The sequence below is a fragment of the Lissotriton helveticus genome, chromosome 2_1 (genome assembly GCF_964261635.1).
Source record: "Lissotriton helveticus chromosome 2_1, aLisHel1.1, whole genome shotgun sequence".
NCBI lineage: Eukaryota > Metazoa > Chordata > Amphibia > Caudata > Salamandridae > Lissotriton > Lissotriton helveticus.
The window spans coordinates 726,852,915-726,871,045 of NC_136059.1; the positions used below are offsets into that span (position 1 = coordinate 726,852,915).

Consider the following 18,131-nt stretch of genomic DNA (forward strand, 5'->3'; position numbering starts at 1 on the left):
TGAAATTATTTACTATTTTCTGGTTTTCTTTACTTATTTTTTTCAGCAGAAGTTTAACGAAAAATAATAAGCCTTCCTGCAGAACGTGACGATGGTCCTTTTATGTCTCTCATATCACTTACCTTTTCATTGGCCTTGGTCTGGATGGGGAACATATGTATGCATAAATGTGCAGTAAAATGTACTACTTTTTCTTCTGTTTGGGAGAAAGATAGCAATCCTCCACCCCACACCCTCATTAAATATATGGATGTTTCTCCTTCTTTCCCAACCTTGAAATAAAATCCATCTCGCCTTTCAAATGAGCAAATTTGTGTTTCAGGTTTGTGATTGTTCACAACATATGAGTTTGTGGTTTGACGACTACCTCTACAGGATGACACATGCAGAAATACCCAAAATACCATCTCTCACCATAATCTTGTAACTGCAAAAATTCTGACATTCTCAATGATTTCTGTTTTCAAAAATGTATCTTCGGACCATAAATTTAAAATGTTTAATATCTCATCTGAGTGGCATTTAGTTGTAGCACTAGCAAAGATTCTGAGGTCCAATTTACCAATCAAGTTGGAAGGTGGACTGAGCCAACATCCTCAGCAAATCTTGGTACAGCCACTTTCTATTTCCTGAACAGTAACCGCCATTCCATGTCGGCATCCTTTAAGCACAGTCTTGTATCCTAGATTCCCAGATTTAGAACGAGAAAGCAAAAGGCACACGGATGTGTTTGCTTTGTTCGCCCTAAGTTGGCAGAGTATGCCCCGATGTGGGTCCCTTGCTCACTTTGCCACTGGATTCAAGCTAGCTTGGCTGATGAGGGGTCTTACTCCGAAATACCTGGGCCAGGATGATTGTTTCAGGTCCAAGGAGGACCTGGATTGGCAGTTTGGTCTGGACTGTTCTCATGAGGCACAGGGTCAAGACTGATTTGCATACGACTGGGTCTAAACTGGGGTGGCGAAGTGAGCTAAAGAACGATGATGGATTCAACCCAGATGTGTGACTGGGGGTGAGTGTCTGAAAGTATTCAGCGCTCCGTCCATCATCTCCTTGTGTTTGCTTTTTTCCAGATTTATAACAGAGCGCTGCCAGAATCTATAGTTGTACACTTTTTACTGAGAAAGATGTGATTTCGATGTCATTGATCTATAGCAAACCAAGAACTCAGTTAATTTACTGGTTGAATCGGTTAATAGTGATTTTATCAAAAGCTTTAATGTGCCCTATGGGGGGTGGCGATGAGTGGGGTAAACCCCTTTGCTGCTAGGCCTTCATACACCCCACCCCCGGGTGCTAAGCCTTTTTTTAGCTATTAGGGGTAGCTCGCTCTTAGGCTGCTGTAATGTTTTGTTTACATGAGGTATCTACACAAAATGTGCGTACTTTTCTGCCAACATTTCGAGAATTCAAACAGTACCCAGGGTTTGTGGGTTCTCCTGGAGGGCACTAAGAAATCAGGCAAAATACAACTAATGTTTGTGTTTTTTAGGAAAATGGGAAAAAAGTATTGCAGAAGACTGCATCTGTTTTATCCCTGCAAAAGGTATCAACAAAGGGTTTGTGGTGCTAAAATCACCATCTTCCCAGCTCTCAGACACATGAAGACATTTGTAAAAAAAAAAAAAACATTTTCTACATGGTTTTGCCATTTTACTGGGACATAGCCTACTTTTACAATTTTCTGTGCTTTTCAACGTCCTTCCAGTTAGTAGTAGAACTATACATTTCTGAAAAGTAGACACAATTCTGAATTCAGTGATGGGTCATATTTTGATGATCCTTCAGCGTTTTTTTATAGAGACTAACAATTGAAACAAAAAATATTGAAATTGAGTTGGAAAAAGCAGCCATTTGTTCCGTTTTCACCTGTAACCTCTTCTAAATATAGCAGATTTCTAAAAGCAATGTAATGTTATGTCCGATGGACCCTTCTGGTTGTGAGAATATTTAGGACTTGTAGGTTTACTAAGAACCTGAGGTACCCTTAGCCAATAACTGATTTGCATCTCACAATGGTTTTTCATTGTGTAGTGGGTATATGGAAATTCATTTGGTAAAATAAAAAGAGTGAAAATTAGGTACCAAACAAACCTATATATTTCCGAAATGGTAACAAAATATAGAGTTTAGAAGCAGAAGTTATGTGCACATCTCCGAAATTGTGGGTACCCATAAAAGCATGTGAATTAGAGGACATTTTTCAAAATTACTTCTTTTTTACACATTGTCTTACATTTGGGAGGAACAAATACAAAGAAAGTCAATTGGTATTAACTTTTGTTCTTCTATTCTGTGTTCCCCTATGTCTCCCAATAAAAATGGTACTTCACTTGTGTGGGTAAGCCTAGTACCCATGACAGGAAACGGCCTAAAACACAGAAAACAAATCCTTTATTTGCAATGTGTCTAGCTCTGGATTTTGGGCTCTAGCTCAGCTGCCACATAGGGAAACCTAGCAAACCTGTACATTTTTGAAAACTAGACATCAAGCAGAATGCAGGATGGGGTAGCGTTTGTGTCTCTCACCACGTTCTTTGAAAAAAAAGTGTCCTCACATTTCTGTGATGGAAATGTTCTGGAATCCGTATGGATCCCCAAACTTCCACCCACCTGCTATTCCCCAAAATCTCCAGATAAAAATGATACCTCACTTGTGTGGGTAGGCCTAGTACCCTCAACAGGAAACGTCCAAAAATGCAGCATGGACACATCAAATTTTGCGCAATGTGCCTAGCTGTGGATTTTAGGCTCTAGCTCAGCCGCCACCTAAGGAAACCTAGAAATATATATACATTTTTGAAAATTAGACATCCAGGTGAATCCAGGATGGGGTGACTAGTGTAGCTGTCACCAGGTTCTGTTACCCAGAATACCATGCAAACCTCAAACTATGTAAAAAAAAGAAAAAACACACAAAATTCAACCTCCCCAGCATTGTTTCAAATCTACTGATTGAAATGGTACCTCACCTAGTGCCTGTGACAGGAAACAGCCTAAAAGGCAACGTGGACACATCATATTTTCCCCCAGAAAACTGACCCTTTTTTGCAATGTGCCTAGCTGTGGATTTTGGCCTCTAGCTCAGCCGGCACCTAGAGAAACCTAGCAAACCTGAAAAATGTTTAAACTAGATAACCAGGGGGGAATCCAGGATGGGAAGACGTGTGTGGTTCTCACCAGGTTATGTTACCAAGTATCCCTTACAAACCTCAAACTGTGTAAAAAAACACTTCTTCCTCTTATTTCTGTGATGCAAAGTTCTGGAATCTGCATGGAACCATATACTTCAACCTACCCAGAATTTCCCCAAGTCTTCTGATAAAAATGGTACATCACTTGTGTGGGTAGGCCTAGTGGCCGTAGCTGGAAACGGCCCAAAATGGAACATGGACACATCACAGTTTTCCACAGAAAACTGGCGCTTTTTTTGCAATGTGTCTAGCTGTGTATTTTGGGCTCTAGCCACCTAGGGAAACCTAGCAAACCTGTAAATCTTTTAAAACTAGACGCCCAGGGATATGCAGTATGGGGTGACTTGTGTTGCTCTCACCACATTCTGTTGCCCAGAATCAATTGCAAACCTCAAACTTTGGGGGGAAAAAAGAAAAAACATTTTACCCATATTTCAGTGCTGGAAAGTTCTGAAATCCACATGGATCCACAAACTTCCACCCACCCAGCTTTCCCCAAAGTTTCCCCATACAAATGGTACCTCACTTGTGTTGGTAGGCCTACTACCCACGACAGGAATCCTCCCAAAATGCAATGTGGCCCCATCACATTTTTCAAGTGAAAACTGACCCTTCTTTTTGCAATGTGCCTAGCCATGGATTTTGAACACTAGCTCTGCCGACACCTAAGGAACCCTAGCAAACCTATACATATTTAAAAACTAGACATCCAGGGAAATCCAGGATGGTGTGACGTATGTGGCTGTCACTAGGTTCTGTTACCCAGAGTCCCTTTCAAACCTCAAACTTTGTAAAAAAACATATTTTCCTCACATTTCTGTGATGGAAAGTTCTGGAATCTGCATGGATCCACAAACTTCCACCTACTACAGAATTCCCCAAAGTCTCCGATGAAAATTATACATCACTTGTGTGGGTGGGCCTAATGCCTGTGAGAGGAAATGGCCCAAAATGAAATGTGAACACGCCACATTTTCCACAGACAACTGAACCTTATTTTTAAATGTACCTCACTGTGGTTTTTGGGCTCTAGCTCAGCCACCACATAGGCAAATCTAGCAAACCTTCATTTTTTTTCTAAATTAGACACTTAGGGGAATCCAGGATGGGTGACATGTGTGGCTCTCTCTAGGTTCTGTTAAACCGAATCCCTTGCAAAGCCCAAAATTTATAAAATAAAAACTGATTTTCCTCATATTTCTGTGATCAAAAGTTCTGGAAGCTACAGGGAATCACAAACTTCAACCCACTTAGCAGTCCCCTAAGCCTCCCAATAAAGATGGTACCACACTTGTGTGGGTAGGCCTAGTAACCGTGATAGGAAAAGGCCCAAAAAGCATCACATTTTTCCAGTGAAAACTTACCCTTTTATCACAATGTGCCTAGCTTTGGATTTTGGACCTAGCTCTGCCGGCACCTAAGGACACCTAGCAAACCTATATATTTATGAAAACTAGCCATCCAGGAAAATCCAGGTTGGGGTGATTTGTGTGGCTCTTACAACGTTCTGTTACCCAGAATTCCTTGGAAAGCCCAAACTTTGTAAAAACAAAACCCATTTTCCTCACATTTCTGTCATGAAAAGTTCTGGAATATGCAGGGAGCCACAAAATTCCACCCCCTAGCATTCCCCAAAGTCTTCCATTAAAAATGGTACCTCACGTGTGGGTAGGCCTAGTGCCCATAACGGAATGTGGACACACCACATTTTAACGCAGAAAACTGACAGTTTTTTGCAATGTACCTAGCTGTGGACTTTGGACTCTAGCTCAGGCTTCACCTAGGAAAAGCTAGAAACCTGTACATTTTTAAAACTAAATAACCAGGGGAATCCAGGATGGGGTGACTTTTGTAGTTTTCAACAGGTTCTGCTACCCAGAATCCCTTGCAAACCTCAAACTTTGTAAAACAAAAAACAAATGTTCCTTATATTTCGGTGATGGAAAGTTCTGGAATCTAAAGAGAGGAACAAACTTCCACCAACCCAGCTTTCCCCCATGTTTCCTGATAAAAATTGTACCTCACTTACACAGGTAGGTCTAGTCCCCTCAACAGGAAATGGGCCAAAACGTACTGTGGAAACTTTAAAATTATCGATTACAAAAAGACCTTGTTTTGCTAGGTCACCTAAGTTTTTGATCCCAGGCTCGGCGGCCATCGATGGAAACCAACCAATCCCAGACATTTCTGAAAACTAACTAGACACCCGGGGGAGTCCAGAGATGTGTGGCTTGCATGAATCCCCCAATATTTTCCTGCCCAGAATCACCTGTAAATCTCACATTTAGCTAAAAATACATTACATTTTCCTTACATTTCTGTGTGGAATCACTACGCCGGCACAAGTGTCCTACCACCCAGCATTCCCCTTGGTCTCCCGATAAAAATGATATCTCACTTTTGTGGGTTTCCAATGCAGAATGAAAATATATCATTCAGATTTTGCTGTGCTATCCCCTCAATCCCTATAGTTTTGGCCCTTACCAGTTGCAGGCCCATGGCTCACCCACAAAAGTGAGGCATAAGTTTACTCGAGAGACTGAGGGGAATGCTGAGTGGTAGGACATTTGTGCCGGCACAGTGATCCCAGACAGAAATTTAGGAAAAATGTTATTTTGTTTAGCTAAATTTGAGGTTTCCAGGGCATTCTGGATAGTTAAACATTGTATATGCCCATTTTGAAATTGGGGAGAAAATACCCTTGGCCAAGGGGCCGCTCCCCCCGTCCCTGGTGCCTAGTGGGTGGATGCCTGATTGGGGGTCACCTCCTGGGGCGATACCCAAGCAGGGATACACTAGGGAGGGGTACCATTGAAAAGGGAAGATTCTCCCCTTTCCAATGATACTTCTCTTGTGTGTTAAGTGCTCGGGGGCTAAGATAGCTCCACAAGTACCGAAGCACTGACACTGAAATTAGTCGATCGGCTAATTTCAGTTTCATTTTCAATGTAATGACGTCAGCACAGCATATCATCATTAAATTGAAAAAAATGCCTCGGGTGGTTGGGGAAGCTCTTCCCCTCCTTCCCCGCTCTTCCCCACCTCCCGAAGGTTATTGGACTTTTTAATTCATGCCTAGAGATGACTTTAACTGTTTCATCAGCCTCATATTTTCGAAAATAAAAAAATGCAAAAACGATAAGAATGACATGTTATGTTATGTTATGTTATAGTGGCTTTTATAGAGCGCACGGCTACTCAAAAAGAGTGTCCCGGCGCTTTTAATTAACAGGCTGCAGTGAAACTAACATAACACATTAAAAAGAGAATAACAGCTACACAGTCAACAACAGAAAAAAAATAAAACACCGAGGGCCTACTGGGAGAATAGCCACGTTTTAAGGTCCTTTCTGAAGGCTAATAAACTAGATGCTCCCCGAAGAGACAGGGGCAAAGAGTTCCACAATTGGGGCGCCAGTAAACTAAATGAGCGACCTCCCAGGCGTGCACGCTTTACTCGAGGAACGGTCGCCAAGAGTAACGATTCTGACCTCAGGGAGCGCGCCGGTTGATAAAAGGTGAGTCTCCTCTGGAGGTACTTAGCCCCCGTCGCATGGAGCGCTTTGTACGTCAGAGTCAAGGTCTTAAAGGCGATCCGCTTACGGATTGGCAGCCAGTGCAAGGTCTGTAACAGAACCGTAGCACTGGCCCGTCTGTTCAATCCATAGATTGCACGCGCCGCAGCGTTCTGCACAACTTGCAGCCGCTGTAGCAGGTATTCTGGCAGGCCCAGGTATAGAACGTTGGAATAATCCAACCTGGACCCTATCAGGGCCTGCACAGTCAGCCTCCTGTGCTCCTCCGATAGTAGAGGAAGAAACCTCCGTAGCATCTTCAGGAGGCCGAAACACATACCCGACACTCCGAGGATCTGGGCCTTCATTGTTAGCCCCGTGTCCATCTTCACTCCCAGGTTCTTAGCCCATTGGGATGAGCACGAAGGGGGGGCCATGTTAATAGGCCACCAGGCCTGCCACTCTGGTTCCACATCACACCCGAAGAAAAGTACCTCAGACTTATCGGGGTTGCACTTGAGGCTGTGTAGATGGAACCATTGAAACACAGCCTCAAGGCAATCCCGGATACTTTCCCCCTCGAAGTCCACTCCTCTCTTACAAGAGAAGAGGAGCTGGGTATCGTCGGCGTACGATACGATCCGGGCCCCGAAAGACTCCGCCAAAGCCGCCAAAGGGGTCATAAAGATATTAAAGAGGGTCGGGCTCAAAATAGAGCCCTGAGGGACCCCGACTCCCAGAGGCGGCATCACGGCGGAATCTGGAGCGGCCCAGACCGTTTGCCGGCGGCCAGCTAGAAAGGAAGAAAACCAGCTGAGCACCGTTCCCCGAAGTCCTATCTCACAAAGTCTTGTGAGAAGACCATCATGGGGAACGGTGTCAAAAGCCGCCGACAAGTCCAACATCACCAGCATGGCTTTACCCCCTGCATCCAACGACTCCTTGATTGTTTCGGAGACCTCGAGGAGCGCGGTCTCCGTACTAAGACCCGGGCGAAAACCTGACTGGGTAGCATGCAGAATCTCGTTCGACTCTAAAAAGTTGGAGAGCACCGTCTGCACGTGCTTCTCAACAACCTTCGTCAGAGCCGGCAGCAGAGAGATAGGCCTATAGTTGACCGGGGCCTTAGGGTCCAGACCAGGCTTCTTAAGCAGCGGGATGACCATCGCCTGCTTCCAAGCCTGCGGAACCACTCCCTGGCTCAACGACAGATTCAGCAGCGGATTAACCAAAGGATTAATAACCTCAGCCAGTTTCGCCAGAATCTTAGCAGGGCAAGGATCCAGGGGCGAGCCGGACTTCAAGTTGCTCAAAAGTGCTAAGGAAACGGGCGCCGAAATAGATGGAAATGCGCCCAGTGTGGGGCCCGGCAACGCCGGGGGCGAACGAATGACCTTACTAACAGTCCGCTCCTCGGGAATGGTCCCCGGGAAAGAGGCCTGTAGCAATTGGATCTTGCTGGTAAAAAAAACAGCAAGATCTGCCGCCCACACGTCAGAGGGCCTCTCCTCGGCATGTACAGAAAAGGACGTTTAGGCTAGCTTCCTTTTCCTATTGGTTACTTTGACTGTCAAAGTAGGGTGAGCACACAGAAGAGTATGCACAGCATGGGCAACAGGTCAGCCCTCTTCAGCCATTGACTTTCATGCATAGCTTGGGTCAGCTTATAGGATCAACATTGCGCGTTTGCAGTAATAAACATTTTAAATTACATTTTACCTCATAATTAGATCTTAATTTGAGCTGGAGGCTGCCAGGGGGCCCATTAGTACTCATTTCTTTGGATCACACTCATTTATAGGAACCAGCACTTTTATTTGACCTCATCAGATATTTACTGAGACCAAGAGAGGGACAACACAGAGAGAAAAGGAGGAGGAGGTGAAAGCCAGAACAACTGTCATGAAGGTAGAAAGCAAGAACCTATAACAGAGAAATGAAGTAACAAGGGGTGTCTGGTGGTGGATGAACAATGCATGAGGTAGATTCAAGGTACAGAGCCTTGGGTTTCACTCCACCAGTGGTGTAGTTGGAGGGGGGCAAAGGGGCAGGGGTGAGGAAGTCATGTCTTCCCCCGAGAACAAGTCATCTGTCGGCTGCCAACACCCCCTTCCCACCCCGAACAATTTGTCTGCCACCCCCGCTCTAACCTGCGCCAGGCTGCAAACTAAGGGTGTGCTCCGTGTGGCAGTAGGTCTATAGCTACACCACTGCACACCACCAACATTTAATTGCACCGGCCGCGGGGTTTAGAGCAGAGGATTGGACATCAGCACTAATTCTTTTAAAAATTAGGCACGGCTCATAACTTGTGAGTTTACATTAAGAAATAGAAATAGGTTGTGTACAGAATCTGCAACTACCCCTTTTACAAAGAGTGAACATGGCCCAAGGGCACTGAAGCGTTTAACATGAGCATTTGATACATTTATGTTTCACTTTACACACGGAGAGATTAAGTGATGTGTCCAGAATCACAGTATGTTGAGATGACCCCAGAGAATGAACCTGGTTCCTCAGTTCCTCAGTTCCAAAGTCAGCAGCTCTGGCATTAGACCACATCTCATACTGACGGATGCTAGTCTGTAATGTGAAGATTGGCAATTGACAGATAAAACCAGGAGGGACAGCGGGAGGAAAACTCATAGGCACATTTTCGAAGGCAAGTCTGGTGTGTTTTTTTTTGCACAATGAAAGGGGATGCAGTGTCTATGAAGTGCTGTAAGCCTGCTGATATGCCCTTCTCAAAGCACAATCCATATCTGTAGAAGCTTGATATGTGGTACATGGCTTCTTGGAAAGCAGTTCCCTCATGCCTTTCGCTAAATACACAGTCTCACCGTCTTCAAAACACCTAGTCGATGAGTTTTTGATTGATATGTGCCCAGATAGGACGGATTTTGCGAAAAGTTTTAATGGAGTGGTTGTTTTCTCTAATTACTGATATGTGTTGTCCACTTCAGTCGCTCTGTGGCATTGCTGCCTGGAGAGTTTGATTCCTCCCAGTCAAGTGGGAGTGTGTTTTCTTTCTTGGCAACAGTGATTCAGTGATTGATGATCCTCACAATGATGTGATGTATACTCTTTCAGGAGAGTACTGATATAAGTGTCGCCTCTCAATTATATGGTAGTCTATAACACATCCAGAAGATCCCTGGACTGGTTGTATCTTTACATTTCTCATTCAGATGAGTGCTTGTGTGGTTACCTCCTCTAATTTATTTGGTGTTGTAGTATACTTCATCAGAACAGTAGTGAAGTGGATTTATCCTCCCTTTTGTACTGATATGTTATCCTCTTTCAAATGACCTTTGTAGTGCTTTTCTCTTTCATATTAACCTGTATGCCAACAAAACAAGGAGCTAGACTATTTCTTTACTTTTATTCATAAGAAGTTGCTACCAGGTGATGGCCAAAGTGCCTTTCCCAAAATGATGTGATTTGCTTCTTTTGGTTATGTTTTGTTATGATATGGTTTGTTACATTTATTTCTCAAGCACACGTTTACCCGGAGATGTCTTGGTGCTAACTTTACCGAACCTGTTACAAAAAAGCTCACTGGGACCCAAATAACCATGTATTTATAGCTTTCCTAAAAGAGAGCAGACTGTTCATGGATTTCATATACAGGGGCAAGCTATTCCAAGTTTTGTATGGACAAATCATGAAACTTCTTCCACCCCAAGAAGCGCGTCTGAATTTTGAAACTGTAGCATTTTGTGCTACGGGGGACCTTCGTGTCCTCGGTGGTAGATACCATTTAAATGTATTTTTCGAATTAATCAGATCATACACAATGCAGAGCTTTGAAGGTGATGCAAAGGGCCTTGAAAACAATTCTCAATCTGATTGGAAGCAGATTCGAAATGTGAGATCCCTAATAGCAACAGTGCTGCTGCATTCTTCAGGGTTTGCAATTTGTTCAAATATTGCTAATGCATGTTTGTATAGAGGACATTACAGTAGTCCATTTTTTAAAGGACCATGAATGTGACTACTCTTTTCTGTAATGCTGAAGAAATGTAGGTAAGGATCTTTTTATGGTCCTGAGGGGGTAAAAGGAAGAGGATGTGACCGCATTAACCTGAGCACCAAATGTTATTTTGTTACATACTAACACTCCAAGGTGGTGGGGCTTCTTGACCGGAGTTAGAAGGGTGCCCAGCTCCTGAGGGCACCATGAAGGGGACCAAAAGGAAGCTTGGTTTCTGAACAAAATGACCTCTGTTTTCCCAGAGTTTAACTACAGGCAGTTATTGGCCATCACATCACTGACTACTCACTCTTGGTCAGGGAAATGAACTGTTCATCGTCGGCATAAGACATGAGCAAGAATCTAAAGGGTCTGATAAGATGAGCCAGGGTAGTGACATACATGTTAACCTATGTGGAGATTATTAAGGAACCTCGCAGGACTTCACAGGGCAGTGAAAATGGTTTGTATGTGAATTTATTAAGAGTCACTGATAGTTCTCGACAGAGAAGAAAGGATCTCAGGAGGGCTAGATCAACTCCTCCGATTCCGATGTTGTGGAGATGCCCAATCAACAGCTCGTGGTGCAAGAGAATAGGGCTTGTTTTCTCATATCAATATATTGTCCTACTAGTGAAGGCTGAACTAATTAGCACATCTTTTTGAGCTGCTATTGTCTTCCAAGCAAGGGGCAGAATGATTTCTTCCTCCCATTCCTGTGGTGCGCTCTTGTGGGGGAGGCTGTCTCCTCTGAGTAAAGTGGTTATTTCTTATGAGTGATGTATCCTTACCTCACCGGCAAGGGTTCAAATGAATGTCTCCCCAAAAAGATGATGTGCCCTCTGCAAGTCAGAGGTTTCAAAGATTGTGTTTTCAATTACATTTTGTTTCCTTTGATAGGCAGCTGCAACAGAAGTTGTCCCTATCAATGATTTTCCCGATACTTTTCCCATAAACATTTCCTTTTTGGACTCACGATAACTATTTCCACTGTATGTCCCCATCACCGACTTGACACTACTGCTCACTGTAACATTTTATCACAACTTGAAAATACCTCATGGCTTTTTTCATCTAAAAGTGCTTAGTCATTAATTGGGAATTGTAGGTGGGGGGTTGTGTGAATGGATGAGTGAATTAATGGGTCAAAGAATGAGTGAGTGAAATGCCAGTCATTAAAGTAGTACTTTGAATTGAATGGCTAGAAACAATGTTTGTTAAGAGCTAAACGCCTATGTACAAACGTTTGGGAAATGTTTTGCTCAATAGCATTCAGTTTAAGCTGAAGGAGAATGAAATAGGGGAGACATGGGTGCATGGTGCTCCCAAAATGTGAATTAATAAATTAAAGGGGAAAAGATGGTGGCTTGTATTGGTTTTATTTTGTTTCCTTTTCCGTAGCGCATCTTCTGGACAATAGATCTGCGCTGCCAGCATCCCAAGTTTTCAGACCCAAAGCAGTTGCGTAGCTGGCAAAATTTGTGTAGCCAATGGTGTGACATTGCGATATATTTTACAGAGAACTAAAAAAGTCAGTGTTATAACAATACACATTGCACCTCTCGCTGTCACGATTTCACTCTCTCAACTGACCCAACTCCTGCTTTCATGGCTTTTCTATTTATGACATGATTAACTGTGAAAGTCCTGACATGAATCTTGTTAGCGCTGTCAGAAACCGAATGCGGCTCAGTCGCCGAAATATGGAGAGAAATGCCAGCCGTGTTTCTTACGAGCACCGCTCAGCCTCAGTCCCGTAGGAGGCAAGGCCCAATGCACGCCCCGGGGGTGGTTTGTTGGCACATGCAGTCAGTCAATGATTTATCCCGAAAACAAGACTGAATAAGGCAGTCTGGCTTCTAGTCACAAATGTAAGCCTTAAGTACTCTGTGCTTTTCTCTGCCTGGGAAGGTATTAAACTAGATGTCACGATGTCAAACATCTCTCAGCGTTATTACGCTGGTAATTCCTAACCAATCATAAATGTGATATCTTGCACTAAAGCTTCCCGCCATCTTCCAGCACGTGCGAGCGCGCGGCATCAACCACTGCAACATAAAGCTCACCTTATTACGAAGTCATGGCTGTCAATCTCCTTGCCACATTCACTGTCAAGCAGGATTCCAGAGTTTCCGACCACAGCGCACATTTTAAAGCGCCGGCTTTTCATTGGAGACACTTCGGGCAGGAGGCTGTGCAAATTGTGAGAGATGTTCAGCGTGCGACGTCGGTCCAGCACATAGTGGATGACATCCCCTGGCTTGAAACTGCTCTTCACCACAGACACGTCCCTTTCGGCGTCCAAGAATCGAAGAATGTCCTTTCTGGATATACAAACAAAAATACAAGCGATAATGAAATCCCCTGCATGTACCTAAATTCCACAAGAGCATAACAGACACACTGCTGGCAGGCTGTATTGATTAACTCTGCTAGAATGGCCTGGTTGAACATGCGAGACAATATTGCGTCTAAGAAACACACACTGCGTTGATAACATCGGATAGTCCTTGTTTTTCATTTTAAATAAAATAATCGGCCAGATTTTAGAGTGTCATTTTAATAAAGATAAAAGCATGTGGCCTCAGCTCTAGGAATGCTGCCCTAACGAAAAACTGCAGATGAGCACGTGACTGAGAAGCAAAGACCATATTTATGAGGAATTGAAGCATAGGGTCTAATTAATTAAACAAATGTAGATCTACCTTTGTTTGTTGACTGCTATGTTTGGAGTATTCTAACAACTACATTTTTTAGAATTAGCAAATAATTAAAGGAGTGGTCCTAAGAAACTGGATCAGTCGCCTCTTTCTAGGAGTACTCAGTCAGTTACGAATTTACTGATGTGAAAATGTGCATGTACACTTACAAATTAAAACTTTTTTTCGTCCTAGGGCAAATCAATTACCTCCTTGAGAAACAATTTCTAACCCAATCTGTGCTAATTTTGCAGGTGGCCAGCCCCCTCTCCATTTCACCCTGTGATGTATAAATCATGATTCTTTTAAATACTTCAAATTTTTGCAAAAAATAGTGCATTACTTATCTCACCCTCAAGGAACATATCACCAGCTCTCTTCATTCAATTTATAAGACAGGACTTCAGTTATCTTCTGAGGAGCCTACCAGAGGTGGGTGGTGATAAGCAGTCAGCACATCTTTATTGTTCAAGTGACAGCAGTGGTCATGTATTTGTTTGGAGAGTGTGCGAAGGTGGTGCTCCCTTGTAGGCCATACACCAACAAGTCTGATCCAATTAAGTGGGCTTAAAAGGGTCGTCCTTACCACTGAAGTGTGTTGATCTAAACCCAATATACAACACCATAGTAACAATGATTTGTGGTGGAAGGGTAAGAGTAGTGATAAACAAGAGATGATGGTTAAACAGATATTCCAAGGCATGTGAATACCATATTTGACACTCCTCCTTCCCAAGGCTACACAAACTCTTGTACGCCCTCAGACTAAAGTAACCTTATCCCTTGTGTACTCTATAACATACTAGACACAAATCTGGGAGAAGTGAAGGGTCCCAGTCATACTAGACAACCGGAAGTACCAAGGTTGACAATAAGCACCCTCTTCAACTTGGGATTAAGGCATAAAGGTCTGGCCTGTCCTGCCACCATTTCTTTGTCATGTCAAAGCCTGAATATGGGGATGACAGTCAACCATTGTGATAGGAAGCCAATCTTGTGAGTCCCCAATCCAGAAGTGCCAAATAATCTGCTGGTAAGCAACCTCTTGAGGAACTTTCAACAAAGGGTTCAAAGGACATGAGGCTTCTGTGCATGAAAGCATAACAAGAAAGTCCAAAATGTTGATAAGGGGAGCAGGTTAACAAGGGTTCCTTGTGACGAGACATTTGACTCTAGAATAAGCACACTGCTCTCTGGTTGTAGCATACTCTGGTCACGTTCTGCTTTCTGTGTAGACATAGGAATGGATTTTTCTCATCTAGTGTCCATGCACACATTCTGCAAAGATTTGACATGTTCAGAACGCTTGAGTAAACAATCATTGAAACATGGGGCATCACTTGTGTACTTCCACCTTCAGTGTAGCGCTAAATGCTAGGGCTTCCAGAAGACACAGAAAACGTCCTCCACTGTACTTCATGGATGGCCTCCATCCAATAAAATTAGCATCTACTCTTCTTGTTTTGACCAACACGGTTGCCAGTTCCAGGGCTGAGGAAACCCCAGGAATCATGGGAAAGGGCAGTAAAGGCTATATGTTAGTATGTATCTACATACGTTTCAATCTCTGAATGCTCAACTGTTTATGATGCTACTGTCAAGGAATCACCCTACACAAAGAATTATTAGAAGAATTAAAGCAGGATCCTGAAGACGAAGGTCGTTACTTGGTAGAGGGTCTGGAGCCACTAATCCCAGTGGGAAGATCTTATCCTTTCTGGTGATTAATTTTTTTGTGTTGTTTATATCTGAGGAAATGACATGCTAAGAAGGGGGGTTTGGGGGGCAGCCGAGCCGCGAGGTCTGCCCCCCCGGGCAGATTTGGGAGCGGGAAGGGGGGAGAATAAGCGAGCGGCCATTTTGCCGCATTGGGCTGCCTGGGGATAGCCCAAAAGCAGCCCAAAATAAAATTTGTAGCCCAAAGGATAAATAGTGATCCCGCGTTGTCCCAGCCACCATTTTAGGTACTGAGACCCGGTGGCTGGGAGTGTTTCAGGCAGGAGCTTTTTTGTCCCCACCCACCGTCCCTGGGTTTTGGTTTTGGTCTTTGGTTTTGTTGTGGGAGGTTTTAGGTCAGGAGGGGTTTTTGTGTCAGGTGGCTGGGTTGGGACAGGTGCACAGGGGGCGGTATTGTAAGTTGACACTTGGAACAGGTGCTGGCGTAGTTGGTTTCGATGTTGGCCAAGTTTGGCTGGAGTTCAGTACTTTCTCGTGAAGTTTGGGGAGTTGGGAAACGGGAGCGGGGAAAGCGTAACCAGTTTGGGAGTTGACATTAGAGGGTAGTTAGTTACAGTTGCAAGAAGGCAAATAGGACTGTAGGTCTTGGGAGGTTTGGGAGTTAGGAGGTAGGGGATAAAATTGGATAGTATTATGATGTAATGGAGTTATATGTTTGTATATTGCAGGGTGGGGCATTTTATCATGTGGGGATCGTAGGGGTGGGGGGAGTAAAACAAAAGGGGTCAGGTAACTCGATGTTTAGAGAGGTTTTAGTTTTGTAAGGCGGTTTGCCAGTTTAATAAATGTGATGTGCACCTGTTTCAATAAAGCGGCCTTTTACACACACAAAATGGTAGTCGGTGTGCTTGCCCCCCTTCTTCCCTCCCAAGGAATATATGTATCTAGCTATTGAAGTGTGGAGAAGAATTTGTGCCTCATTTTGGAATCACATCTGGATAAAGAGACTACACAGTGCAGTTTTATCTACCAGTGAGAACACATATGGATTATATGCTCTGACGAAGTCCTCATGGATGAAATGCATTGCTTGGGCTGATCAATTTTCCGTTTACAAAGAATACAAATAAATGGAGAAATTTGCAACAAAATGATGTGACTCGTATTAGAGATATTCAACCCTTGAAGTTGGGTTTGGACTGAATACTTATTGTTCGAGGGAATGTCTTTTTGATGCTGAAATCCGGATAATAGGAATATTTTGTAAAAATGTGGTCTTAGGATATAATTTGATGTCATACTCTTAACTATTAAGAATAACATATTTACTTAGATCAAATTGACGTTCCTGCTTTAGTTCTTCCAATAATCTTGGGGTCGAACTGTGTCAACACCAACAAACAGAGGTATCAGGTGCCAAGAAAGCTATGGAAGACAAAAACTAGCCTGCTTAGAGACCACTTGCTTCCCTTAATAATTATTTACCTCAATCCCCTGCATACATTTTGTCAACTTATTCGGACTAATCTTCTAAAAGAAACTACCTGCAATTTTTTCACATTACTTTTGATCTGGAATTGCGCCATAAAAGTCAGTAAAATTCTCTGCATTATTCAGTTTTTGGCTCACATTGAGTGGTGATTTCAGCACTATGAACTCTGCTCTTTCATGTAGTTTATTGTCATGATGTAATTATGTTATGACTATTGTGTAAAGCATTTATGTGTCTGAGTTCATTGACTATAAATAGGTGAGAGCTTGCAATTATTAAATCTTTGAAGAGAGACAATGAATAGTTTTGGATGATCAAATGATGGACTTGATTGATCATTTTTTTTTAATAAGTAACTTTGATGTGTGATAACCACGAGAGTTAATTCTTCTATTTGAATCACAATGAGATGCATCAGTGGTTTCTCCACAGCTGTAAAGCACTAACCTTATTCCTAGACCCGACCTGGGGCTGTATCTCACTCGCAAAGTGGAAGCTGCCCTGTGTGACAGCGTCCATCTAGTGATGGCTGCTGCAAGCATCGATGGGAGCAGTCACTGGTCCAGGTAACCACTCCTTTCCTCCCTACAGAAGTAATTCCCTGAAATTTTAAATGTTTTAATAGCAGCCCTGTCTCTTTTGGGGAGGGATGCTTTCAGTATTTGTGGTATGAACATGCACACAAGGAGGTCTGTTGTGCCTTGCAGGCCCCATCCCTGCTTACACACTAATTTTCAAGGGGTCAGAAATTGCCTCCTGCCTCATACACAATAATGAAGCTGGGGCTTTTGGGACCTACTGCAAATATACATTTTGCACTACCACTAATTGGTATTTCAGCCACAATACAAGATACAGGTTAGCTAGCAAACCAGCTGGTGCACAGAAAGCACAATTCATTTGTATCCTGACCTTCGTACTTCAGGTATTATATTGATTGCTGATATCGATCTAACAGGGAGTTGGTGCCCACGCCTAGGAGCTTTATATGGAGTTTGGTGGATGTTGGGTACATGCCAAAAAATGAAGACTTTCAGTTAATTCTTTTTAGAGTGCATAGAGGCAGTGTTCATATTAAATCCTTAAAGTGGCAATTAATCTGCTGGTTTTTGGTGGATATCCCACATAAGGGCCCATATATTTATTCCAGGACTGAACTACATTAGAGTTAGGGGTTTCCTCCAAATTACAAGGCGACGGGAGAAATTCTTGCTAAAAGTGGCTCTGGAAGAACTTAGCAAATGATTTACAGTGGGATCGGTAGAGAAAACCTTCCAATTTTAGGAGGAAGCCTACGTCTCAAGGAAAATCTATCAGTGAAAATGCATGCACCCCTCTATCCCCTTGGGTTAGATGTTCAACTGAAGGATTTGCTTCTGGATTTGGCACCTGCTCTTTAATCTGAATATTTTACATTTCCATCCAGCTCTAAAGCGGATTATTTAGTCTCACAAAGGTGCAATATGAAGTTCACATTACTAATCTAGTCCTCCTATGAGTGTTGTTTTGCTGGTGTTTCCTCACTATAAAAAAACGTAATTCAAGGAAGACTGAATGTTGTGAATGCTGGAGGAAGCTGCT

At 43.2% G+C, this 18,131-nt stretch overlaps 1 protein-coding gene across 1 annotated transcript in view; it reads right to left on the reverse strand.

Annotated features, from left to right (window-relative positions):
- The window catches only part of ST8SIA4 (ST8 alpha-N-acetyl-neuraminide alpha-2,8-sialyltransferase 4), a 442,546-nt gene that overhangs the window by 262,848 nt on the left and 161,567 nt on the right, over positions 1–18,131 (reverse strand). The window contains exon 3 of the mRNA XM_078675440.1: positions 12,749–13,006. Within this exon, the coding sequence (XP_078531566.1) occupies positions 12,749–13,006 (258 nt within the window). The remainder of the gene's footprint in view (positions 1–12,748; positions 13,007–18,131) is intronic.